The 25,309-nt window shown below is 36.6% G+C and overlaps 1 protein-coding gene across 11 annotated transcripts in view; it reads right to left on the bottom strand.

Moving 5' to 3' along the window:
* FHIT (fragile histidine triad diadenosine triphosphatase) overlaps positions 1 to 25,309 on the bottom strand; it is a 611,077-nt gene that overhangs the window by 402,819 nt on the left and 182,949 nt on the right. For all 11 annotated transcript variants that reach the window (XM_063347965.1, XM_063347958.1, XM_063347961.1 and 8 more), the window contains one exon: positions 22,585 to 22,706. In XM_063347965.1, the coding sequence (XP_063204035.1) occupies positions 22,585 to 22,684 (100 nt within the window). In that variant the 5' untranslated portion in view covers positions 22,685 to 22,706. The remainder of the gene's footprint in view (positions 1 to 22,584; positions 22,707 to 25,309) is intronic.

The raw sequence follows: 25,309 nt of genomic DNA, 5'->3' as shown, positions 1-25,309 counted from the left end.
TAATTAATAAATACTATGTACAGAATGGAATCCCATATTTCAATGAGAAAAGGAAAGAACAGAGAGAAGAAAGATTAATTAGCAGGTTAAAAACATTGTACCTGTAATTGTCAGGTCTAAGCATGTTCTTATGTCCAAGTTATAAGCCTTGGAAAAAAGGAGTTTGTGACACAAACGCTGACATAACGCTACGGCCATTCCAAACACAACACCATAATTATTGCCAACTGGTTTTTTGATTGCCGACTGGTCGAAAGAATTGCCATCCAGAACAAAATTGTAATTTCCAGCTAGAAACAGTCAATCAGAATTCCTGGATTACAGAAAACTCATACGAGATACTACTATCTATACAGCCACAGCCAGAAGATGTCAGGGAATCAATTCATATAACATGCCAGCTTAATAAAATCTGCATACAAAATTTATGAACACAGTAATATTCCTTTATATCTCAAGTTATTAATGGTCAATTTAATGAATATCTACAGCTGAAGTGCTTTGGTTCTGTATGATATTTTAATCATCTTTAGCCATGTATTTAAATGCATTGCATTTTATAGCCATCAGCTCCTTACAGATAAGACAGCCTTTACACTCGCACGGAGACATTTGAGGTAACTACTAATTCTGTCTTTATGCTATTATTGATTTCCTTAAAATTTACTACATCAGGAACAGAACTACACGTGCCATTACAACAGTACTTGTTTTAAAGCCCAAACTAGACTAAAAAGGTGTTTATGAGAAGTACTACATGCATAATCATTCTATGATGTCAATCATTCTAATATGTCTTTATATTTACAACACACAGCCCTACATTTCTGGAATTCCCTTAAGACAAAGAAAAAAGGCTGAATTCAAATACCAGTATCCTGTAGATCAAGCAGTGTTCTCCTTATTCCATATTTACAACAAAACAATGGACTTGTTAAAAGCTTATTTTTATTTTATTTTAATGGTTCTATTCAAAAGTTCATTTTGCTATTTCTGTATAGAAACAAACAGTCATGGATATAAATTGCCTTGTAATAAGTATCTGAAACTTCTTCTTGGCTACATGGTAGGGCAGGAAGGCAAACAAGTCCTAACCACAAGCATATGTAACATTAAAAGTGTATTCGTTTCCATAGTTGTTAACGTCTGAAGTAAAAAGTACATTCTGAACACGTGGCCTTACTCTAACAATATATCCACAAAAAACTGATGAGATGCAATTTTCATCCTACTATTTTTTGAGGCAAGCAAGTAATCATGAAATTAGGGCTACACTTTGTTTGCTGTTTGTTTAGCATGTATAGCCAGAAGAAAAGAAGTTAAGAGACTTGGCAAAAAGAGAGAATAGACAACACATCGGACGCTTGGGCACGATTAGTCTTCTTTAAGCAAAGTCTACAGCAAATGTATACTCCCATGGAAAACCCGAGTCACTTGCACTTGAAAGGATAAAAGACTAAACCTAAATCTCATGCTTATTTTCCAAATCATCATTCACTTTCTCTTATCATTCAGTCTGAGCTAAATATAAATCTTTGCACCCTTATAGAATTTAGATCTGCTCCTATAACTCTAATGGCTCACAAAGCTATTTCTACTTCAATATGTTATGAATACAGGCAATTATAATTCATTAAAATTCTTTCTAATCCATTTCAATTTTCTCCATCTCATCAAGCAAGATAACATATGCACAAACTATTGGACTAAAGCAAAAAACTAACCTGAGAATGGCATCAGCTATATTAAATTATATTGTACTGGTGCTGCAGATTCTCAAAAATATGTACCTGATAAACAATACCAGGAGTATATGAGTATATGAATTACATTCTCATACAGGTTTATTTTAAGCTATAGTGTGATTACAATATTTTATATATATATTTTCATATATATTAGTAAATTATTTCAAAGACTTCAAGAGACATATTATTCTTAAATAGGAAAATGCTTTCTTCATTTCTGTATCACAAATGATACTGTAAACAAAGAGTTTTAAAAACCCACTCTAACTCAAAATGTTTTCCTATGGATTTATGCCTTGGGGAATCAGTTTAGTGTGATTTCTCTACTGCCTAATAAAAGGCAAGACCCTGTAAAATCTTCACTTTGGGTCACCATTAGTACCTCTCCTCCACTCTGCTGCCTACTTACATTTGACATATACTCTGCCCCTCTGCCAGATCTGGTTAAAATTGGGCAGGGAACTCTTCCAGTCTGAAGATAAATTATAACATTTAAATGTTATCATGATACATACACGATAAATGCTTACTATTGTTCACATACAAAACCCTTTCTACTTCACTTGCAAATTTAGTCTGAGCTAATAACCTCACTTAGGAAAGACAGCTGAATCTCTGAAACAGTAACGTATTCACCCTGCACATACATCATTCCTTTTATTTAGAATAAGTTATAACTGTGTAACCAAAGATGATAATATGTAATAAGGTCTTTTGGTTTTTATTATGATTTCATAAGACTTTAAAATGTTATTCTTGTTATATAAATACATCTGCTCAAAGACAGTTTTATTAAATGATCTCATTTGAATGAGTAGGAAGAGCTTAAATTAATAAGGACTATTCACAGTAGTACACAAAGGTCAAATTAGCACCACCTTTACTGCTCTTTCGTGTTTATTTTATTCTGTTCTGTAAGATAAGTGCAAGAAGATAACAGAACATGATTCTGAAAATCGCACAGGAATTTGTTTACACTGTATACATGACCAGGGTCGCAGCCCTAGGCTCTGACCTGCAGTTTGCTGGCACGGGAATTTTTCTTCTGGAGCTGCTTTGCAAGCCAGGCTCCTCTGTATTCAGAGGCACAACACACTGTGTGTATTCACAGTATAACTTGCATGCATCTGATAAACACCGTTAACATTCTGCTACAAAGCCATACCATTGCTGTAGGTGCAGCTCCCTGGGTTTTTAAAGGATTGTCCACCCAGCTGCTGGAGGGATAAACACGCGGCAAATTCCACCAAAGTTTTGGAATTGTATTCCAGTGTTTTAAAAAGAAAATAAAAATAAAAACAATGGCAACAATAACATTCTCTCTTCCCCATTGCCAGACTTGCATAATCAGTAAAGGTTATGTCTCATCATCTTTTGCATATTCAAGAACAGGCTACTTTTCAGCTCCCTGGTAAGAAGATATACTTCAAATCACACACACCATGTTTAAGGTTTCCATTTACTGCTTGAGCAGTCATTTGACAACTTGTGAAGTGGGAATTCTGGTGAGATTGAAAACTTGTTGAGTGAGGTAGAAGCCCAGAGCTGCAGGGAGCAGAAGAAGATTCAGAAGTTTTTAACACCCTGAAAATACCTGCTGGAAATCACCTAGCCTTCTGTTGGCCCATTCAAGCACATTTACATTGTACAGGGACTTAAGAGAAAATATGCTTCCACATAAATTCCCAAACTGCCAATTTCAGCCTGGTTTTAGGACTTACACATCATGAACAAAAGGTAAATTAGATCATTAGGACTGTGACTTCGGTTTAATATACAAATTAAGAAGAACTCCAAATTACTGTGAGTATATCTATAGTGAAGGAAGAAAGGAGGAATAAAAGAGAGATCCTTAGTTGAGGCTGTATAGAACAGAAATTGCAAAATTCAACAGTGAAGTAAGCCAAAAGCCAATCTTACTAAACTCCATGCTGTATGTGGTTAAACTGTAAGAGTACTTCACCAAGGCAATAGTTTTGGTATCTTCAGATGGCATGCATTTACCTAAGTATCCATAGGAATTAGGAGGGTTGTTAGTCTTAGCCATCTCCTAGGGTCCATCATGGCTTTTTTAAAGCTTCAAAGCACAGAAGTAGTAATTGTGCTAGGAAACGAGCAGGGAAACCTGCCCCTGACTAAAGCTACAAACACCTATCATATAATCCAAAGCCAAGGCACAACCCCATCTCAACTTAAAAATGTCATAAAGGTGTATGATCCTACAGCATGGCACGCAACTGCCGCTGCACAGCTTTCCTGTCCACTGTTGGTTTGCTCTGCCCTTGGCCATACCATGCTTCAGCCACCATCTTATCTATAGACCACCTCCTATTAATAAAAGCCAATTTGTACACCAAATACATATTATTGACCTCCCCAAATCCTACAGAAACTCCAGGAATTCTGAGAAAATTGGCTGTTCTATGCAGTCAGTTAAATAATTTGCAGCTTCATCCTGTTTTCACTGTGAACATCAAAGCTGATCCTTCAACAACTTCTTAAGAATGTCATCTCCCATTGAAGAGAACAATGTGACGGTATCTGCAGGTCAGAGCCTCAAAACTGTCTTTGGCATGACTCAGATCCAGCGGAAAGCAAGTCATAAAACATTACTACAGTTTTTGTCCTCATGGGCAAAATTCATTTTTTGCAGCTCATTCATGTCTCAGGGGGAAGATCTTAATTATCCAAATCAACACAGGTTACTCATCGTTTATTTCTATAGGCCATAATTCAGCAAACTGCATAAGCGTGTGCTCAGCTTTAGGCATCTGGGTGGCTTGTTTGAAAGTACGTGGTAGTTTCTGACCCAGGCCATCAACTTGCCGCATGTTTAAGTAAGGGAAAAATACCTAGTTGTGATTTCAGTTTAAATTCTAAACAATGACATCTTAGAACGTAAGTCTGGACTCTGCATTTAGGCTTATAAGAATAGAGGGTGAAATTGCAGTTTTGCTGCAAACAGTCTGTATTGTATTTTTTTCTATCTATTGATCAAAAATATCACCTGGACAGCAGCAATTATTGATACATTCTTATGCTGCAAAACCTCGTAATCTAAAGATGTTTTCAATATTTAGCAGAAATAAAAGCAGAAGTTAAAATATTATCAGTAGTAGTTACTCTTAGACACTTAATACATGACCTGACCTACTGAAAAGAATTTTCTGATATTATTGACATTTGTTTAACCTATAACATTAATTCTTTGTAGCTCAATAAATCTGAGTATCTTCCCCCTGTATCATCAAGAGACTGGCACTGACAAAGAAAGTCAATCTGCGGCCCACACACAAATAATAGCTTTCCATTACATTTGCCATTTCACCTGAATAATTCCTGATAATCATGAATAATGATGTTATTTGACATTCTAATGATATCATGCTGTGCAACTTCAATCCATCAGTCACTGTCAGGAAGGTCAAATATTTGTATTCCATTACATTATGCAGAGTTCATTAAACAGTTAAATGACATTATACACCTTAATTATACTTCCAAATGAAACTAGCACATATCATTTAGATTTTAGAGTCTATGTGATGCATCTCCATTTAAAAGAAGGATCACGATTTTGAATATTCATTCATGACAATGAAATACATTGAAACTTCAAACAATAGTTTTTCAGCTCTATCAAATCCTTATGTAAAGATGAGTTTACTCGATACACCTGAACATACTGTTCTTAACAGCGTAAGAAAGTTTATCGTATTTTCTACTGTGTTACAATGGGTTACTTCTGCTTTTTAGTGATCCTAACAAGGGCTCAAATACAGCCATAACTGATATAGGAGACCGATTATTGATTAGTGCAAGATGAGAATACAATATTTATGGAAGGAAGCAGGCAAGAGAAAAGAGGAGAAATTCTGTTGTCAGCGATATTTTCTTCTTCTTGAAAGCAATGATTTAAAATATATCTCAACAAAACTCAAAACCTGCTGTGGTGGATAAAGCATCATAAGAAAAAAGAAAGAAGAATATTCAACTGTAGCATTAGAAAAGTACTATTTTATTAATACCTCATTTTCAAAAACATTAATCTCACCCCAGCTTATCCATGTAAATATTTACTAACAAACTACAATAGCAAGTAATGTACTTATTTTGCATCAATACAGCTTTTTTTTCCCCTCCCATCAAAATCATTTTCCTTGACAAGAAAAACAATAAGGAGTTCGCAGCCAGTCATTACGTAGCCATCAGAAACTATGTATTGATTTAAGTAGAATTTTTAAGAACTCATAGCCTTTGTTATTGTGCTGAGCATCTCAACTCAACCACAATCTTCTAAATGAGACACAATATGCAGAGAAATTGAAAGATTAATACAAGGAAAAATATGTTTAAAATCCACAAACATATGGACAAGTAAGGACAAGACCTCTGTTAGATTAATGGAGTTTACCAGCTTAAAAAAGGCTTATTAAAATGCAACTTTCCTCTTAGCTACAAATTGGCTGCTTCCTAAACAAGTCTTTGAGTCTAATATTAATAGACCAAACCAAGCTTTTTATCAGATCCTCTTTAATTCATTACAGGGTTTTATATGTGGGAATATAAGTAAATTCATTAGATCACAGCAGACGCTAGGTACGTTCCTCAGTTCTTTATCTAGCTTGAACCACTGATGGGCAATATGATTTTAAGCAATCAAAATCAACTCAGTCGTGTATGAAACGGGACAAAAACCAACCAAACACTACAGGAGAAAAAGGATATTCCCTTTTCCCCCCAGAACTTGCCACAATGCATTCACAAGAGAAGTTTGATGACTTCATAGGTTGAAATTAGATTTGAAAGGTGAGTTCAAAAAAACAATTAATGCTTGCTTACACTTAAAAAATTTTGTTTGAACCATTAGTTTAGCAAAATTTCAAGAACTCTCTTGAACATAACCTGAGTAAATAATAGGGTTTCCTTCTCCATATTAGCTTAGCCTCATTTATAGGGCAACGTATGTACATTGGCACCTTTAATTTACAGAAATACAGTTGAAACAACCTAACCAATACTGTTTTGGAGAACAAATTCAGACGTGTTAATTGAGTTAATAACTGCCATCATATAGACCTAGATAATCTAAAGAGTTTATTTAAGTTTAATTATCTTTCTTTCACTAAGCTATCTATCTTTGCTTTCTGTAGAACTGGGAAAAAAAAAATATTGCTTTCCTTCAGATTACCTTTTCTTTCATTGTTCTAAATCTCTCATAGCTGCCAAAAGGTATTGGAGGGAACTGGGAAATAAGCAATAACAGCCTTCCAGGTTTGGAGTTATTCCTCACTGTTTCTACAGCTTCACTAAAAGACATTGTTAAGTTATTGGAAACTATTTCCAAAAGTCCATCATTTGAGGTATTTTTATATTCTAAAGTGAGCTGAGCTACGCTGTTATCTGCAGACTCAAACCCAATTAATTACTTTTCTACTTCCTTTTGTCAGTGCCAAATGCACCATCACATCCTTATTACCAAATACTGCACAGCGGTGAAGGCCAGGCCTTGGGCATCAGTTTCTAACAGAGTAGATTGAAGACACTACAGTCGACAAATATCTCTAAAGAATATCACACGCAGTGTTACATCCACAGTATTCAGTGTGCCTCACACCACTAATTTCAAGGAGCACGATGGAAAGATGATGACTGCTTTTTTTTTCCCCCCTACGTGATGGACATTTTAAATTTAATTTTCAACTGAATCTGCATAGAAAGTTTTAGAGTTAAATTAGGCTTCAAAAACACAAAAAGGAAAAACATTTTAAGGCTAACATTTTTGCATCAAGAGGCGCAAAACAACGAATATCATAAGATGAAACATGCCTCTGAAACCAATCTTAAACTTTGCTAATTGGGCAAATTGAATTGCTTTCAGTATATGCGGCACACTTATGCTTCCCTTTACTTAACAAACAAAATACAGACAATCCAGTAGTAACTAAAGGTAATGATATTTAATTACTCAGTGTGAACAGCAGTTTTTCAAGGTTTATCACTGTCTTGCATATATTATATGTTTATATTAAAACTAATTTTGAACATTTTCCGTTTCATTATTATACTGAACAAAGCAGGACTGTCATGAAATGTAATTAGGAAGTCACAAAGGACCTTCTTAAACAGATACTCAGAATTCTATGGCTCTGACAGCAGAGGCTTTGCAGAGTGCAGCAGCTCAACTGACAACAGACAAAGATTAGATTCAAGATTTGGAATAACGTTAGGTTTATATGAGTCTGTTGGCTTTCACTGCACTCCAGTACTATGGGAGAAGGAACCCATGGGGAACCTCCTCAGCCCGCAGCAGCAGGACAGTCAAACGCCCACTGTCCCTCATGAGAAAAACACAAAACATTATTAAACCTCCAGATCGTTTCACTTCCTTTTCCGTCCAGTATTTGTACTGGCATTTTTAGTTTTTAAGTGAAGCACTTAAGTACATGGTTTTAAAGGTCACATATTCCCACACATCTGGACTGCAACTGGAAAATACTCTCGAATTCCTTAGTTTTAAGAGTATCTTACTCTAAAGCTATCTTCTACCCTTCTTTGTGGATAGAAACGCACAACAATCTGAGTACTGGCCAAGTGGTACTGTGTGAAGAACTAGAATACACATCTTGCTTAAAGAAGGACAAATACTGATCTTTTGTAAGTCAATGGCACTGTCCTCCCCTGCCCACAAGTGGAAACAATTATCAGAGGAGTCACTCATCATAATCTCAGCAATGGCTCTGAAAATCTAAACCACCAAACATATATGGCTTAAAAAACTAACCACCATTTTAAACAACCACATGGATTAAAAACATAATTAGATTATGTAAGTCATTATTTTTCGCCTGAAACCCGCAGGGCTACGGAACACAGGAAGTCTCTATGACAAGTGAAAACAATATCATCTCCTCCTTTTGAATCACCAATTCAAAAGTACATATGTATCCTGAAACTGTGCAGTAAATGGCCTCAACAAACACTTGAGATCTACAACGGCTGACAATTTTTCCTGCAAAGATTAGAAAGTTTCAAAAGGGAAGGGGAAGTAATGAGATGGAAGATAGTTATTGCTGCTGAATCCTCTGACAGATCAGATGACAATCCTGATTCAACTTTCATTATTTAAAAAGACAAATAGAGCATCTCTCTGTGCCTTTTCAGTCGTGACAAAACACAATCATCAAATCACATTATCTTCTTTACTCTGATACCTTGTAGGCAATCTAAAGTGATCCCCTATGGACAGCACTTTAGCTGAGGTACAAAGTTAAATTCATTCAGGTACCATCAATGTGGCAACTAAAGATCAAGGAGGATCTGAGAAAAATACTCAAAGCTGGACTTCACATCATTGCCTTCCCCCTGACACCCCCCCTCCACACACACACACATTGAGAATAACGGAGGAACATCTCAAAAGCAGCAGTTTTTTGGAATATAAAGGCATAACAGCAATCCAACCTTTAGACAGAAGGGGCCCTTGCATTTTTACCGCTTGGTTAAAATACTTCCCCCCCCGCTCTTTCATTTAGCACTGCCAGACTCTTTGTATCCATTTCACATCAAAATACTCGTTATCATGCATCCTGTTATTTAATTTAGGAGGATCAAACTCCATTACATTTCCAAATACATCCCACATATAATTCTCCGAATTCTGAACTAAGGCAGCTACATAAGTATCATCCATTTCATTTGCACACAAAACCCCCCTACTTTTAGCAGCCAGTTTTATGGACTATTCTCTACTCTGCAAGCACTGTAACATATATGAATGAGCAGATAAATCCATGGGCTTTTAAGAAACCAATAAATATTGAAAAAAATACAGTCATCAACTGGAATAAAGAATCCACACTACATATCAGGGTTAGACTAAACCAAACAATGCTGCTGTGAATGCCATGTAAATGGATCAGATTTTTCTTGTTTAAGGATGAATAAAGCCTGACCTGGACTCTCAGTAGAGGTTTGGATTAAGTATATCATTCACATATACAGAATAAAAATAAAATCTCATCTTGACATCTTGTGTCCCTATAGTTTAAAAAAATGGGTCAAACAAGTTTAAGATTTGTATATAGAGATGTAATAAATGTTATAAAAACATTCATCACAAGAGAGAACTTCACATGCAGGGGAAGGAGCACAGCATAGAAATATGTATCTGCACACTGTGCTACAGACCCTCGCTCCCTACATAAAACTCATTATTTCCATCAAGGCACCTTCAGAGGCTCCCCCGAGCCTGGTATGGTCTCTAACCACCACAGTCTAATTTGTTCTCTCAATGGTGCTCCAGCTTGGGTAAGATCTGCATCAGCTCCATTATTGTTAATGACTATAACTGAAGTAAAACATTTCCTCCAACTTTTAACTGTGTTAAAATCAAGAAAATTAAGCAGTAGATGACTAGTTGATCTAAATTATAAAAGCCAGGCTAGATATTATAAACATTAAGGAAAGCAGTTCAGTTTAGTTCAAAACTCTCTCCCATTTTTCTCTTTCAACTGAATACATAAGTGCTATTGTAAGCTGTTTCCTGGCTTTCGTTTTCTGCAAATATCTGTTTACATCGGATCCTTTCAGTTAATACCTAACCTTCATGTAAGAAGGATGTTTCTCCACATTTAAAGTAGATGATTCAATACCATGTGGTACTTATAAGCAAGTCATACTCAATATTAAATGCATTGCATTTTATTTTCTTAAGGAACTGGAGAGGAAAAGGTGATACTTTCACTGTTTGCTAAGCTAAAATAAACTCAGCAAAATATTATGCTATCTCAGCAGTGTTCCATTAACATCGCTGTTTTCAGATTAAGATAAAAATAGAATTATACAACTCCACAATATTTTGGGGGTGAACTTTCTCCAGGTCAAATTCAGAAATTCTTTTTCTCTTATTAGTATTGATAGGGTCATAGTAGGGAAACATTAATTGAGCAGAGATGTGATTAGCATCCTTCCACATGACTGGATACTAATTAGGTGGCTTTGTTTTGAAGTCTTCCTACTACCTATTAAGGGTGGCCATTCCATGTTTTACATTCATTCAAAGTGGCTGCAGCAAAAAAAAGCCAGCCAAAAAAAGCCCTCTTGCCATACTCCACTAGTTCCTCTGCAACTCAGTGTAAACAGTCACATCTGAAGTCTCTCACTACCATTTTTTAAGGAGTCATTTGAAAAATACATTGATCCTATTTCAAAGTGCTTATGAAGTTTTCACTCCCAACAATTTCCCTCCATCACAACAGAGCTATGCAAAAAGGAATATATGAAAAAGTTTGCTTTCATATTGTCTTTCATTTGCACTACCCTGGAGCTAAAGTTAAGGGGTGGGGGAGAATGGGAAAGGAGGAACGTGTAATTTCATTTTGCAAATATGATAGGTGGACCTTCTGCCAAAAATTTCAACAGAACATTGAGACACAAGGCATTCGTCTCTAAGAAGAAAACAGAAAGACTGTTTTCAACATTACTGGTGGTCCTTGCACCCAAGCATTCAACAGGCAGGTAACGCTTGGCAGAGATACCCTGTTACGTCCTCATGAATAGGCAAAATTAAAATCTCAAAACATCAGCCTTTTTTTCATATGCAGTTCAAATTAATTCAATTTTGGTATACATTAAACGCAATTCACAGATGTTAAGTGTTTAGACTTAGAGAAATACAATCAATAATACATAAGCGTAATTTTAACAAATTCTAGAATATCTATTAATAGACAGTTAGCAATAGAATAACTTTATTTTCTCTTTCAAACTCCTGGCAGGAATAACAAACTGCAGGTCAATAAAGTTGCTTTATTTGTAATTCTCCATCACTATTTTCAAAGATAAATGATACCTCTTCAAAAATAAGACCCACCTCCACCTCTTCTTTGAAAGGTTATCCAGTTATCTTGACTTTACTTCCTAATGCACATCTTTTCCTTCCTTCTTATATCAATCTTTCTTCTAAAGAAGATGTGATTCCATTTTGAAGACTTCAGAATGGCAAAAAATGTCACAGCTCATTGTTGCCTCACCAGTTCACATCATTCAGCCAGTGAGAGAAAAAGAGATCAACTTTTATGATTTCCTCAATGATAATGATTCCATCATTATCATTCCCCCATGAAGATAATAGCTTCTTATTAACCTTAAAGAGAAGGCCAATCTTGATTTTCAAGTACCAAAAATTAACAAAAACTCATCAAGTCCAGCAATTTGTTTCAGTCCCTAAGTTATTCTCAGTATTTAAAAAATAAAATAAAAATCACTGCTTATAGTTCATGTATCTCCAGCTTCAAATTAACGGCTACAGACCTTATTAATGCCTTTGTTAATCTAAAACTTTTATTCCTGGAAATTTTGTTCCCATATAGGCAGGTACGATCAAGTAATTTTTCAACCTTCTCTGGCAAAATCTTATGTTCTGGCAACTTCTTTCATATTCCTGTAATGTTATTGCAACACATTCTGAGCTCTTAAAGCTTCTAAAATGAAGACACTGCATGAACTTATTTCTCCTCGCCCCGAAAAATAAGAGAAAAATAAGTGTGCTGTAAAATAAGCTGTATAACTGTATAAACACCACTTCGATGCACCTGAAAGGTCAAAAGTAAGAAGGCAAATACAAATCTATCTCCCTCTCACCTTTCTCTACTTCTCCCTTCTTCGTCTTGCTCCCCAGTTTTGAATTCAATAGTATCAACACAAATGTAATGTTTTCAAAATTGGCTGTCGGTTTCTTCTCAGTCAGGAATGCCATTTATTTACTGAACTATATCCTTACAATATTTTTTCTCAACTTTATCCTTGTAGTATAAATGCAGTAAAGTGAACTACGTACCAAATGAACTAGGTTCTATTCCAACTGAATCATCATTAACAAACCCAAGCTTGAGAAAGCATTCCTGAAATGTGTGCTTATAGTGACTCAACTGCAATGCCTGAATTGTGGCAACGTTAATTTCTATGGTATAATATAAATATATATAACCTGTTTTATATATTCTTTCCCTCTAACTGGGAAAATTCTACCTGGGAACGACAGAAAATACAGAACCACACGACGACACATTTGTAAAATACATTCATAAATAGTTACATTTTCACATACGTATCAGGGCAAAACCTTGTATTCAGCTACATGAAGTCCATCAAACCAGACTTCATAAAAAGCAGAATTTCCAAATTCATCTATTTAAACTCATACTCATTGGACACAATTTTGAATTTTATGAAACAAATAGCAATGAGGTCATCTCAATGCATTCCCATTCGTTAACTGATAAAGATAAATCCTGCACAAAACCTAACCGCTCTTTGGCTGCTTCTGTAGGGAGGTCATTCGTCTGAATGCAGTGTGATGTTAAACTGATGAGTATCAGTAGGGGAATTTTCAGCTTTTATTGTACAACATGAACATCTGCTCAAGAGAGTTCACTCTGAGAGGTGCTAAGGTTTATATGTTTTGATCAGAAACAGTAGAAGTCTGCAAGTTACAAGGAACAGCAAAAAGTAAAATACATTAGCAAATGAATAGCAGACTACACACTCGTGCAACCTTAGAAACCTAGGTACGGCACGAGTGATGAAGTGAAATACATCTGTATCAATGAATTATGCACTCCTTTTCCTACTGTAGCCTCATTTTACAACAAAGCCTTCTTTGTCTGCTATGTTCATATCTAACTTTACACAAGACAACTTATTAAAACATAATTTACCCAATTACTTTGCTCAGAGAAGGTGCTTGACCCTCAGCTGAAGCTCTGCAAAGCAATTATAGGGCCATTTGGAATCACCATCTTTGATAGTCTCACCTGCCAGTTCAAATCCACAGAAGAAAGCATTTCCTAAACAAAGGAGCACAATTGAGCAGCTTTGAGCACACAGCAAAGTGGGAGAGACTGGATGTGATACCTTCCTGAGCAGGCAGCAGAGGAAAGCGCACCACAGGGCACAAGGGAAGGACTTTGTACTACCTAAAAACCAACAGCTGCAAGAAGCGGGGAAGCCCAACAGAGCTGGGGCCTTGCATCTCAAAACTCAGTGATCTTGTACAGGTATCCAGAAGTCTAGTACTGCTTCAGAGTAAAGCAATTGTGTTCAAAATATTCCGTTTGTGAACAGTTTTCCTTAAGTTGCCTCTGAAGAAATCCGTATCAGCGACTGGACTTTATTCAAGACCTCTGTGTCTGCACTCACTGAGGGAATACAGTAAATTGGATTTACCCTCAAAGGATTGATATCTATACCAGGCAGTCCAAAGAGATTAGACAATGCCGTTATTTATTGCTCTCTCTGCCCTGGAGAAGGTCCTAGGATGACACACCACAGTGCACTATTTCTTCACTTCCGTAGGTTTAGAGAGCAGGCCTGCTTATTTTTCATGTACATGGCATGCCCTTTTTTCTCTTCTTCACAGTAGCTTATGAAGGGCTATGTTTTGGATTTGTGCTGACAATAGTGTTGATAACACACTGATGGTTTAGTTACTGCTGAGCAGTGCTTACCCAGCATCAAGGCCTTTTCTGCTTCTCACCCCACCCCACCAAGCGAGTAGGTTGGGGGGAGGACCAGAAGTTGGAAGGGGACACAGGCAGGACCCCAACTGACCAAAGGGATATCCCATACCATATGATGTCATGTTCAGCAATAAAAGCTGGGGGGGGAAGAAAGGGGGGAAAGTTTGGAGTTGCGGCATTTGTCTTCCCAAGTAACCATTGCACACGACGGAGCCCTGCTCTCCTGGAGATGGCTGAACACCTGCCTCCTGGTGGGAAGTGGTGAATGAATTCCTTGGTTTGCTTTGCTTGTGCATGCAGCTTTTCCTTTATCCACTGACCTGTCTTTATCTCAACCAACAAGTTTTCCTGACTTTTACCCTTCTGATTCTCTCCCCCATCCCACTGTGGGGAGTGAGCACGTGGCTGTGTGGGGCTCAGTTGCTGACCGGGGTTAAACCACAACATAGGTCTTTTAAATATAAGGAGTACGAGATGATTACTTGTGAAATTATGAAATATCTTCTTTCGATTATAATTATGGTACACCAAGGAATATTTACGTATGTTTTAACAGAAACATATGAGGCTCTTCACAGCAAACATTCTAGATTCAAAAAACAGAAGATACAACAGTTTAACATTATATCACTAGATCTCCTCTTAGGAGCTGCAAAGGAAATTCATGTCAGATACCTCTCAAAAATATGTACTTGAAAAAAACATATAGTTTTATTACACTGAATAGCAAAAAATATTCCAATATGCCAGAAACAATAAGCAATAAATGAAGTTTCCCATTGACTTTCCAGCAAATCTATTTTCATTACAAGTGGAGATTTTGCATGTATTGCATTACTTATGGTAATTGTGTGACATCTATTATGAATAACCATGTATTCCAATCATCTCTTTTAATTATATTCTGCCGTAAGAGCAAGCCATGCAACACCTTGCCCAGACTCAGTTAACTGTGTGTGTGCTGCGCACCACATTCTGATGGCTCTGTTGGGGACAAAAGGTCCCAGACATGCACAAACTGTAACGGCAATGGCTTGTAACTGTCATCTCCTTCATTAGTCAGAAACTGCTTAAAATAAAAGAATAAAAAAAAGTTGAATATAATCATGTTATATGCTGAGGGGAAAAAAAAAAAACACAAACATTTCTTTTTAATACTTTCTTTTATAAATTTCATAGTAACTGGTACCTGAATGCAAAGCACATGGATACCTGCTATTGATGCAGGTACTTAAATTTTCTGTAGTGGCAAAATTGCAACGGCAACAAACACCCTCTTTGTATTTGTTATCTATTGTCCATTTATGGCTGTTGAGTTTGTTTGGGTTTACTCATATGATTAAAAAGGATAAAATTACAGGTTTGTTCAATAAACACACCAATTACTAATTTGCTCTCTACTAGACTAGAAAGTAACTGCTGGACTAAAAGCATTCATTATTTATGACCAGGACTTCACAGTTTTTTTAAACAAGAATGCCAATTATTGTGTTAAAACACAAAGGAAACACTCATTTCACCTTTTCTGAATCCCACCTCAGTTTCCCCGCCACTTTTCACACAAAAGTTTGCAACCTCTTAATTTTACTACCTTCTACATAGCTATGTTCCTATATATTTTAAACTTCACTTTGGGATTAGCCCAAAATGGAATTGGAATTTTTTAGCTGGATTTCAGCATATGTTAGCAATGTAGCCAAGAAATTTAATTGCACAGATCCAACCCGTTATGACACAGAATTTACAAGCCCATTCTTCAGAGATCTCATTACTCTCCATACAGCAAGGTTTGAAGCTCGGCTGGACGCATCATCAATAAGAGACTCTCATCCCTCCATGGCATTTGGTAAGATGCACGAGGGTCCAACACAGGAGCTACTGCCTCTCCTAGATGTGACCTTAAAACAGCTTTTTTAATATCTCTTCCAGGTTGCACTACAACCTAAGAAATTCTTATCACTAATACGCTGAATGCAGGTAAATGAGTAATTTAGTTGGTAACTTAATCCATTTGCAAATCAGAAAAAAATACTCTTTATTTCATTACTTTAATTTTTTCTTTCTATTTAAAATACTGGCACAAAGCATTTAGAATGAGATTTTCCTCAACACTGTTACATTAACGCAACTCTAACAATGCAAACAGAACAGCTAAATCCTTATGGTGAAGTACATTCTCCTTCAACGGTGAGCACCTTTCAAGCAAGACAGGATTTCAAGGGAGAAAAGGTATTTTTATCAGACCAAATGATACAGTTGAACTCCAGCTCCCCAAATAAGACAGACGGACTAGCTTTTGTGCACAGAGCCCTGAATCTATTATCTTCAGAAGCAGCATTTCCTAATGTGAGTCAAACACCATCCCTTTGTTTGTAGACTGCAAACAAAAGGACTCCAGCCCTGAGATAATTAACTGGCCTCTCTATCACCACTAAATTCAAGTGGTTTGCATACACAAGCGGAGCACTCAGTCTTTGGGCTGTTTGAGGAGAACCTTTTCCCAGAATGGAGCTGGAGGACACAGTGAAGCTGATCTACTGGCTGCCAAGGGTGCAGTCCCACTCCTTATCTTTTGCACAACGTAGTTTAATTTAGCTACAAATTATTAAGCATAGGAACTGTTTTTCTTACATTCATTTGTGCAAGTAAACATTACGGCATTAATAAGCCCTACTTGAGGGATCAGAACTGCTAGTATAAGGAACAGCTTTCTTTCAGATCTGAGGGGAAAAAAACCATAAAAATTGGGACTTTACATTGATGTTCAACGGCTTCAGTATGGTATCTGAAAAAAAATTTATCTAATGCTTATCTAAGCAAGTCTGAATCTCTGCTGCATTCCTGCTGAAGAAATATTCTCTATACTTCCCACACATTTCCACACAATATCCATCATTTGTATCTGTTCTTCCTATTCAAGAGGTCTTTTCTACACCAGCAAAGATACTTCATCCTCTTCCTAGTACTCTCTTCCAGAATTACTAGACATTTTGAGAAATTTATATAAGTGGAGTTCACTCATTGTGCCAAACAACATTTTCTGTCTCTGTGTGATTCCCTTGCTATCTCCAGGATTGTATTTAGGTTACAAAGTCTTTGCAGAAACCCCGTATTTTTTTCTCTTCGCTAAAGAGCTAAAAGGAGCATGACAGCTCCTTAGCATTGTGCTAAAGTAAAATAATAGTAATGCATACGAAACATCTGTAACAAGCACTATAGAATACTTTCCCACAGGGTTCAATATGTATAATGTGTAGTTGTAACAGTGCGGTGTACATTATTGCAATATGTAAATGCAAGTTTATGTATTCTGCAATATAACTGAGTTTTATTTTCAAAATCTTAGTTTTATGGCAAATATTAACACTTGTTTAGGCTAAAACCCATAAAATTCATAGTTATGTAGCATAAATACAGATGTGATAAATGTGCAATGTACAAACTAACTAAATCACAATAAACAACAGCTCTGTAACTTTACGAAGAACTAAAATTTCATATAGATGCTAAACACCATGGTTTTCAACCAAACTTGTGAGAGAATACTACTGTTCTGTCCAGAGCCAGGGCGCTATCATCAATGGAAATTGTTGGGACTGTAACTAAATTAAAAATACTTAAAAATACTTAAAAAGATATTATCAAATAAAGCTAATCAAAAGGATTAGCTCTTCCTAGCTGCAAATCTTTTAAGAAAAGCAGCAATCATTTGTCAAATGCAGAATATGTCAGTCCCAAGTAATACGGCAATTCTGACAGCATATGACGGGGAAGCTCCCAAACAGACAAATCGTACCGCAAAGCAGATGCTGTTCTTACATTGCATGACCCTGGATCCCATCCCACCCATGCAACAGACCCAGAACAATTACACTGCAGCTTAGGGCCTTATCAAGTCTTTGAAGGAGCATCTGGTTCAACTAACGTTTTCTCTACTCATTAACAAAAGGAACTAGCTGCAGTAACTCACAGTACTGCACACTGTCTCAGCAACAAATAATGACCATTAGCTTCACAGAGTGATGAAGTTGCCAGGAAATATCACATGCTTTGGGTTTTTATACATGGTCTATTCCCCACAATCGGAATACTTTCTGGTGGGAGACACTGGATCTCTATAGAAAGAGCAATACCAGATAGTCCAGCAAAATTCAGTATATAACAGTTAAATAATATCTTTTTTTTTAATGTAAAAAACTTTTCATAATCAAACCCAGATGAAAAGTTATTGTAGAGTGTTTATTCTAACTTATTACATACATGTGCACTTACTGAAGAAAACACACTATCCACCGCAAATTTCTGTAACATTCCTTGGTGCTGATAACCCTCAGCTCCTTGTTCCCAGCTGGAAAGACTTTTCTTTTTAATAACCAATTCAATAAACTGTTGAAAAATGCTTTGTGGAATATAGTATTGCCATAGATCTGATGTTTGTCACTGTCATTACATATTGCATTCAATCAATTTACAAATGTTGCTGTGTTCCTTTTGTGCTAGTTCTTCTTATGGCATCCTGAACACACATCCAAAGATCAATACCTTGTCTGACGAAAAAAATTGGACATAACAAATGAATAATTTTATTTATAATAAAAGTCCTAGTCCCCAAATGGATTCTACTAATGTTCAAATTCATTTCTCATGTTAAACACGTTGCACAATGCAATGAGGAAGGCAGTGATAAAAAAACAGTTCATATTTATTGAAAATGTGAGCAAAACCATGTAAAGCTATGGCGTATGGCTAGGAAAACATCAATAAGATGGTAGGTCATTCACAGAGTATTTGTTACCATATTAAAGAGCAAAAAGTCCCTGTCAAAGAGCAGATGGATTTTCTTTAAAAAGACACTACGTTTTGTTCTAACTATGGAGGCACCAAGGTCTGAATGAAATAATTTAAGTAAGACAAGTAGAAGCTTAGCTCATGCTGATTGCATGAGCCGATTCAGTTAGTCTTCTGCCTTTTGTGTGACAGAAACAACACATTTGCTGACTAGAGACACATCCCTGCACTGCTCCTGCTATTGAATAGCTACTTCCTCTAGAACAGCTAAGTAGTTTTTCAAGGGAGCCACAAAGATCTTCTTTCCCAATCACTCTTTGCAGAGCAGCAAGCTAGCAGAGGAACCGTAAGACTCTTTTTCATAGAAAAAGGTATTGGTACCTGCATAAACGTGTAAATCCCAGCAGCTTACACAATAGCCAGCTCACCACCTCCCCATTTCCAAGCTAACTGCTAAGATGAGCAAGGTGTACAGTATTCCCACCTAGACTCTTGGCTCCGTAACAATTCACAGGTATTAGCAAAACAAAATCATACCATTTCTGTACAGAACAGAAAACCAACATAGAAACACACCCCAAAACCCAATATCTCATTAATCAAGACTGTCCCCAAGACCATGTGCTTGTCTGCTGTGAAATAAGACAGACAAGTAGAAGCGGCAGGGAAGCCCCACCTTCCCCTCTGAAGAACAGAGCTGGTACGTACTCATCATTTTGTCATGGGAGTTGAATGACTTGATGACTTCAGACAGGCTGCGGACAGACACCTCTCAGCCTTAACTATTTTTCTATTAGGTGACAGCAAAGGGACTGGCTGCCCTGAGGGCAACATGTGCTAATCCTGCACATAATCCACGTGTAGCTTTCCCTCTCCGTTTAGTTTTGCCAAAAGAGGTGAATGAGTTTGCTACTATTGTCAAACACACACGAATGTTTTAGCTTACACAGCAGAGATTCCAGTTGAATGCCAGATACCCCTTACTCAATATAAGATCCCAATTACTTCCTATTCAAGAATCTGCAATAATCACATCCTCACTCAAAGGGATCCTATTACGAAGGTGTTTGAGTCCATGAACTCACGTGCACCCATTAGACAGAAGTCTAATGCTGGGGCAATTGAGGCAGCTTTCTCCAGGATCAGGGGAACTCTTTCCTTACCATGAATACCAGGTTCTTCCTATTCCTACTCTCGGTTACTATAAGCACAGTTTGACTTTCACACGTCAAACTGAATTCACAGAATTGGCAGCTGGAAATAAACAAAACAAAACTTTGTAATGTGTTAACTGAACAAGCATGCTTTGGCATTGCTCAAATCGTGAACACTGGCTCCAGGAGACCATTTTGACTGAATTTTTTCCAGAGTATAGCTTTATTTTAAGAGTATTACAGTATATTCACAACTCCAATCCTATGTTCTCTTTCAAGATGGAATTTCAACCTTAGTAGTTAATTAAAGCCACCACCTGGAGTGAGCTGGCTTTCAAACTGATTTCCTTTGTCTCTCTAATTCACACACATTAATATTTTATTTTCTACTGAAAAAAAAAATGAAAAGGAATGTCACAAGTGTGCCAAAGACAAGGCAGATAAAATTATTGCAATAAAACAAAGAAAATACACTTGTTACTGCCAGGTCTCGAGATGAATGCTGTATTATACAGACATTTTAAAGGCTTACAACTGCAAATCGCTGCATTTTACACACTGTATTCTAGTCTTTGCATAAAGATCTTTTCTAATTTTTTCTTATTGTAATGAGAAAAGGAAAGGTTTGGATTTTTTTACCCGAACATTTATTCAATGGAGAAACAAAGACTATATTATATATTACAACACATGAGCTATTAAAACAACGTGACACTATGAAATATGCTGCAATACTCATTATGGGATAACAAAGCTAAACCTGAGCAAATAAATGTACCTGCCAAACAGTCCACAATAACTATACAACTAGAGTTTCTGTTCTTTAATTATTTAAGAAGGAAAGAAGCTTGTAATAATTAAGTTTTATAGGCTGCTTGAATTGTCATTACTAGGTGCTCACCAAACTTTAAGACATGTATCTTTCATCTGAAATAACTCCATTTTTAACATCAGATCCGATTGTTCACTTAATTGATTAACTGAAATAAATCATTAACTATTGTGTTTAAAACTTCCTCACACAGTACAAATAACATTTTATTTACTATCCGATCCGAACAATGCATATACGAACATACTGCTCAGGCATTTACAGGCTCTGCATCTCACAGTGACTGACGTGATACTGTAGATAGCTTTGAAAATGTCTGTTTGGGTTTTTTTATGCCAAATCTGTAAATAACATCAACTGACATCAGATACTTCAGAAACTTGAAGCTGAGAAGAACTGTTCATTTAATTCATTAAAATATATAGCTGCGATAGTAACACCTTTAAAGTTTCTATGAAGTCTGTGCATCTTTGCCATGCATTTATAACCAAACGATCTGACTTCTGGTACAGACAGACACTATTCAAAGCAGGTTTAGAGAGAAGTTCTGTATTGAACAATTACAATCTACGGAAGTGACGGGAGAAGAGGAAGGTTCCTTATTTCAGAAGAAACACATTTATGGGTTTAAAAAAAAATTTTTTAATTATACATTAAATTATGAAAGAAACAATATAAAACTACAGAAAAAGAAACACCGGGCAAGAAATTAACTCCTTTCAATAGACTCCAGACAACTTTCTTCTTTTCCCAAAACACATTCAGCCATTGCCTAACTGAATTCCTACTGAAATTGTATCATGAACCTCTATGGAAATGATTAGTCTTGAGTATTTCCGAAAAGTTACACCTCCAGCCACTGAAATCAGCACAACTTACACAGTGGCAGTTCCCAGTTTTGACTGGAAAATAAAATCCCACACTACAAAAATACACTAAATAGGTATACATTTACCATCTTGCAGAATCAACATAACAGTTTCTAAACTGAGAATTTTACTTACAACACGGAGCTTCCTTTTTTCCTCAGGAAATGCATGTGCTCTACAGATGGTTTATTTAATCCATTCCTACCTAAACTAATCAAAGCAATCTGTCCCCCCCAAAAAATAAGAGTCTTCACAGAGAATTCTGCTGCCATTTGACAAATTGTGTACATTTAGCTAGGGGAAGTTGAAAATACTTCATAAAGAAGTTACCACATCTAAAAATAAGTGACATTATTAGAAGGGATGCAGGATGTGTTATTTAGCATAATATGAAATTTAAACACTACCACCTCAGATACACTTTAAAATGCTTTTAGTAGCACCTGGTTGTTTATACATCTTCTGTGGTGAAAAGGTCAATGGAAATTCACCTCTAAGGTCACAGTTGCTAAGCAACTGTTTTCGGCAGTTCTGCAACACCGATCAAGCGCGTTACGTTCCATTGCCTGGTTTCAGAATAAACCCGCATAGCATCCTACCTGGCCTTTGAAGCACACCTGCTTTTCCCAAGAGCACAAGCGCCCATTGTCGAGGCGATGCCTAAAAGGATACGCCCTGGGACCACCGGCTTCCTGTTCACAAGAGCAAAGGAGAGCTCTGTCTTCAGGAAGACCACGGAGGGCTTGATGAGGTGCTGCCCGAATCTCAGCATGATAAATGTTAATCTTCAGGGTCTGAAAGAGACAATAGTTAAGATAATTAAGGGATCAACTTTGCCTTTCCAAGCAACAGGAATAAGACAACCAAATTGCCCAGGCAGTTTTTGAAAGAAAGCCCCTCCCGGGCTCACCAAGGCATTGGGTGTTTTGGAAAGGTTGGTAAGACTTTCCTAAAGCCTTATTCCTTTCTCAGAAGGGGTGGTGGAAAGGGCTTCTTTCCAAAGCAAAAATTTTACATTAATTTCTTAAACCCTTCTCTCATCATCTTGATGGGGCTACAAAATTCTAGACAGACAATGTCATTTCTCCCTCCCATTTTCATTTGTTCTGCATTATACACATTTGAGTCATATGCACTTGGAGAAGCACGAATAGTATTTCGCATGCCCTTTGCACAACGCATATCAACGCACACAGGACTTATGAAACAAAGAAACCACATTTTATAAATAAATCTCTCCACTAAATACCTCAATTGTAAAAAAATTGACAAATTAAGGAAAGCATTGTTTAGTCATTTTCCACCCATGCTTTCTAGTTTGAGCAACTGAAATGTGAAGACGATCAATAGGCTTGTGCAATTTTCTCTTACGCAAAGGAAGTCAAAGATTTCCACTTCCATTCACTAAAGTTTTCTCTCCTCCTGGTGATGATGAAAACCCTTCTTAAATAACTAAGGTACAATCCTAACAGTATCTATTTTAGGTCTTTAAGCCCTAGAGCATTTAAAGTATTTAATTCAATCAGAAATATCCAAGGTGCTGCAGGGTAAACTATGAAGTAATAAAGAATTTCACATGACACAATACTTCAGACACATTGAAAGCATTACACTAACACTACCTTGCTTGAACCAAGTGACTCATCAAACAATTCAGTTTTATAAGTTGCTTCAGATGGGGAAAGATACTGTTAGAACCATGTAGGGGCTTTCGCTGCAGTTCTTTTCTTGCAAACCTACTTTGTTGAGTAAGACCCAAACTTGGTTCTTACTCTAAAAGATTTATTCTAATTTAAGGTCCCACTCCTTGAATCTGCTCCAACAAAAAGTACATATAACAACTCCCTCTAAGTGCACACACTTTGAAATGTCTTTGAGAAGTGTTTGTTCTTTGGAAGAAGTTCTGGCTTTTTCAACAATCCCATTCCACAAATTAACTTAACTAAATTAAATTAAGGATAGCAGATGCATCAAATCAGGCTTTACACCAGAAAAAACATGTATCAAACTTAGTATTAGATACAATAATCAAACAGATGACTACACATTGAAGTAATAAACATTCTCTAAGCAGGCACCATGTCTTGCTTTATTTTTGAAAATTAGAAATTAAAGGAAATGCTTGAGCAGACCATGGAAGAGTGGAGGTTTTAACCATCCCTGTTTCAAAAATCTGAAAAGGTTCTATAATTATTTTTTTTCCCCATAAAGTCAACAGAAGATGAAGTGTCTGAGAAGATGTGTCCCTTACTATGTATTAAACCTGAAACTTGGCAGCATACAAAAAGCAAGTGTTTTTAGCTACTACAAGAATTGCTTACCAGAGGAAACACCCGATAACACGTGCTGATGTCTGAAAAAAGTAGTTATTAGGTACTTCAACCAGTCTTCCTCATTTATCTTAAGCAGTCCATCAGCAACCTCCCTGTGGCGGTTTCTCATTCTGATTAAAACATGCAACAATGTTTTTATATGATATAATAAAGAGAGATGGTTCTCTTTGCAATGAAGGAAATGTTTCCAATAAAGGAGCAAAACCCATTAAATAGCCAGTACTACCATCCAGTGATGAAACTGTAAGATAGTATCTCCAGAATCTGGAAAAATCAAATGTACCACCACAGCTGCCATTGCATCTAGCAATACTATGGACAGAAATAAAAGTACTACCGATCATTACTTACTCTGTCTTCCAGACTACTGATAACTAAAAGCACTGTCCAGAGACATGGAACAGACTTACACACAGAATCAAGGCTTAAAATAACAGATGCTGATTTTAAAATCTGATGCTTCAAAATTCAATTTAAGGAGGCAGAGAACCTGAGATTTTTGTAATCCCCAGGAGAAGCCTGGCTATTTGTTGCCATAAGGAAAAAGAAACTCAACAAAAAAACAATAGCAGGATAAGGTTGAGGAGATTGGAAATAAGGCGTTGATCCCATGCTTCAACAACTGAGACCCCAGGAAAGCTGGAAATGGTTTTCTATTCTAGTTACCTATTTAAAATTACTAGAGGGGGTCCCGTGGGGCTTTCCAGTCCAATGGTGACTCAAACTTACCGTTAAAAATAACCAAATCCAACTGTGAAGTGTACCTTGTGAAATTCTTCAAGTTGCAGAATGGAACAAATATTGATAATTACAAAAACCAAGGTGAAATCTGTGTTAAGGACTTCATGTTAAGGGTAGGGGCATCCCCCAAGGTAAAAGTTTTGCTAAATCAAAACATCACTGCAAGTAATGGTTTTAGGACAGACAAGGACCATATTGTAGAGTTGATAAGCACTAAAAAACATTTTTATGTGAACAAGAAATCCAATATGAAGATCTTTTCTTCTAGCTAAAATAGTTAAATATCCTAAATATGGCCCTATCAGAACAATGCCATACATCCT

Source organism: Chroicocephalus ridibundus, chromosome 10 (assembly GCF_963924245.1).
Source record: "Chroicocephalus ridibundus chromosome 10, bChrRid1.1, whole genome shotgun sequence".
In the NCBI taxonomy this organism is placed as follows: domain Eukaryota; kingdom Metazoa; phylum Chordata; class Aves; order Charadriiformes; family Laridae; genus Chroicocephalus; species Chroicocephalus ridibundus.
Note: the sequence above shows the minus strand (reverse complement) of the source record. Positions and strands in the feature narration are given on the sequence as shown.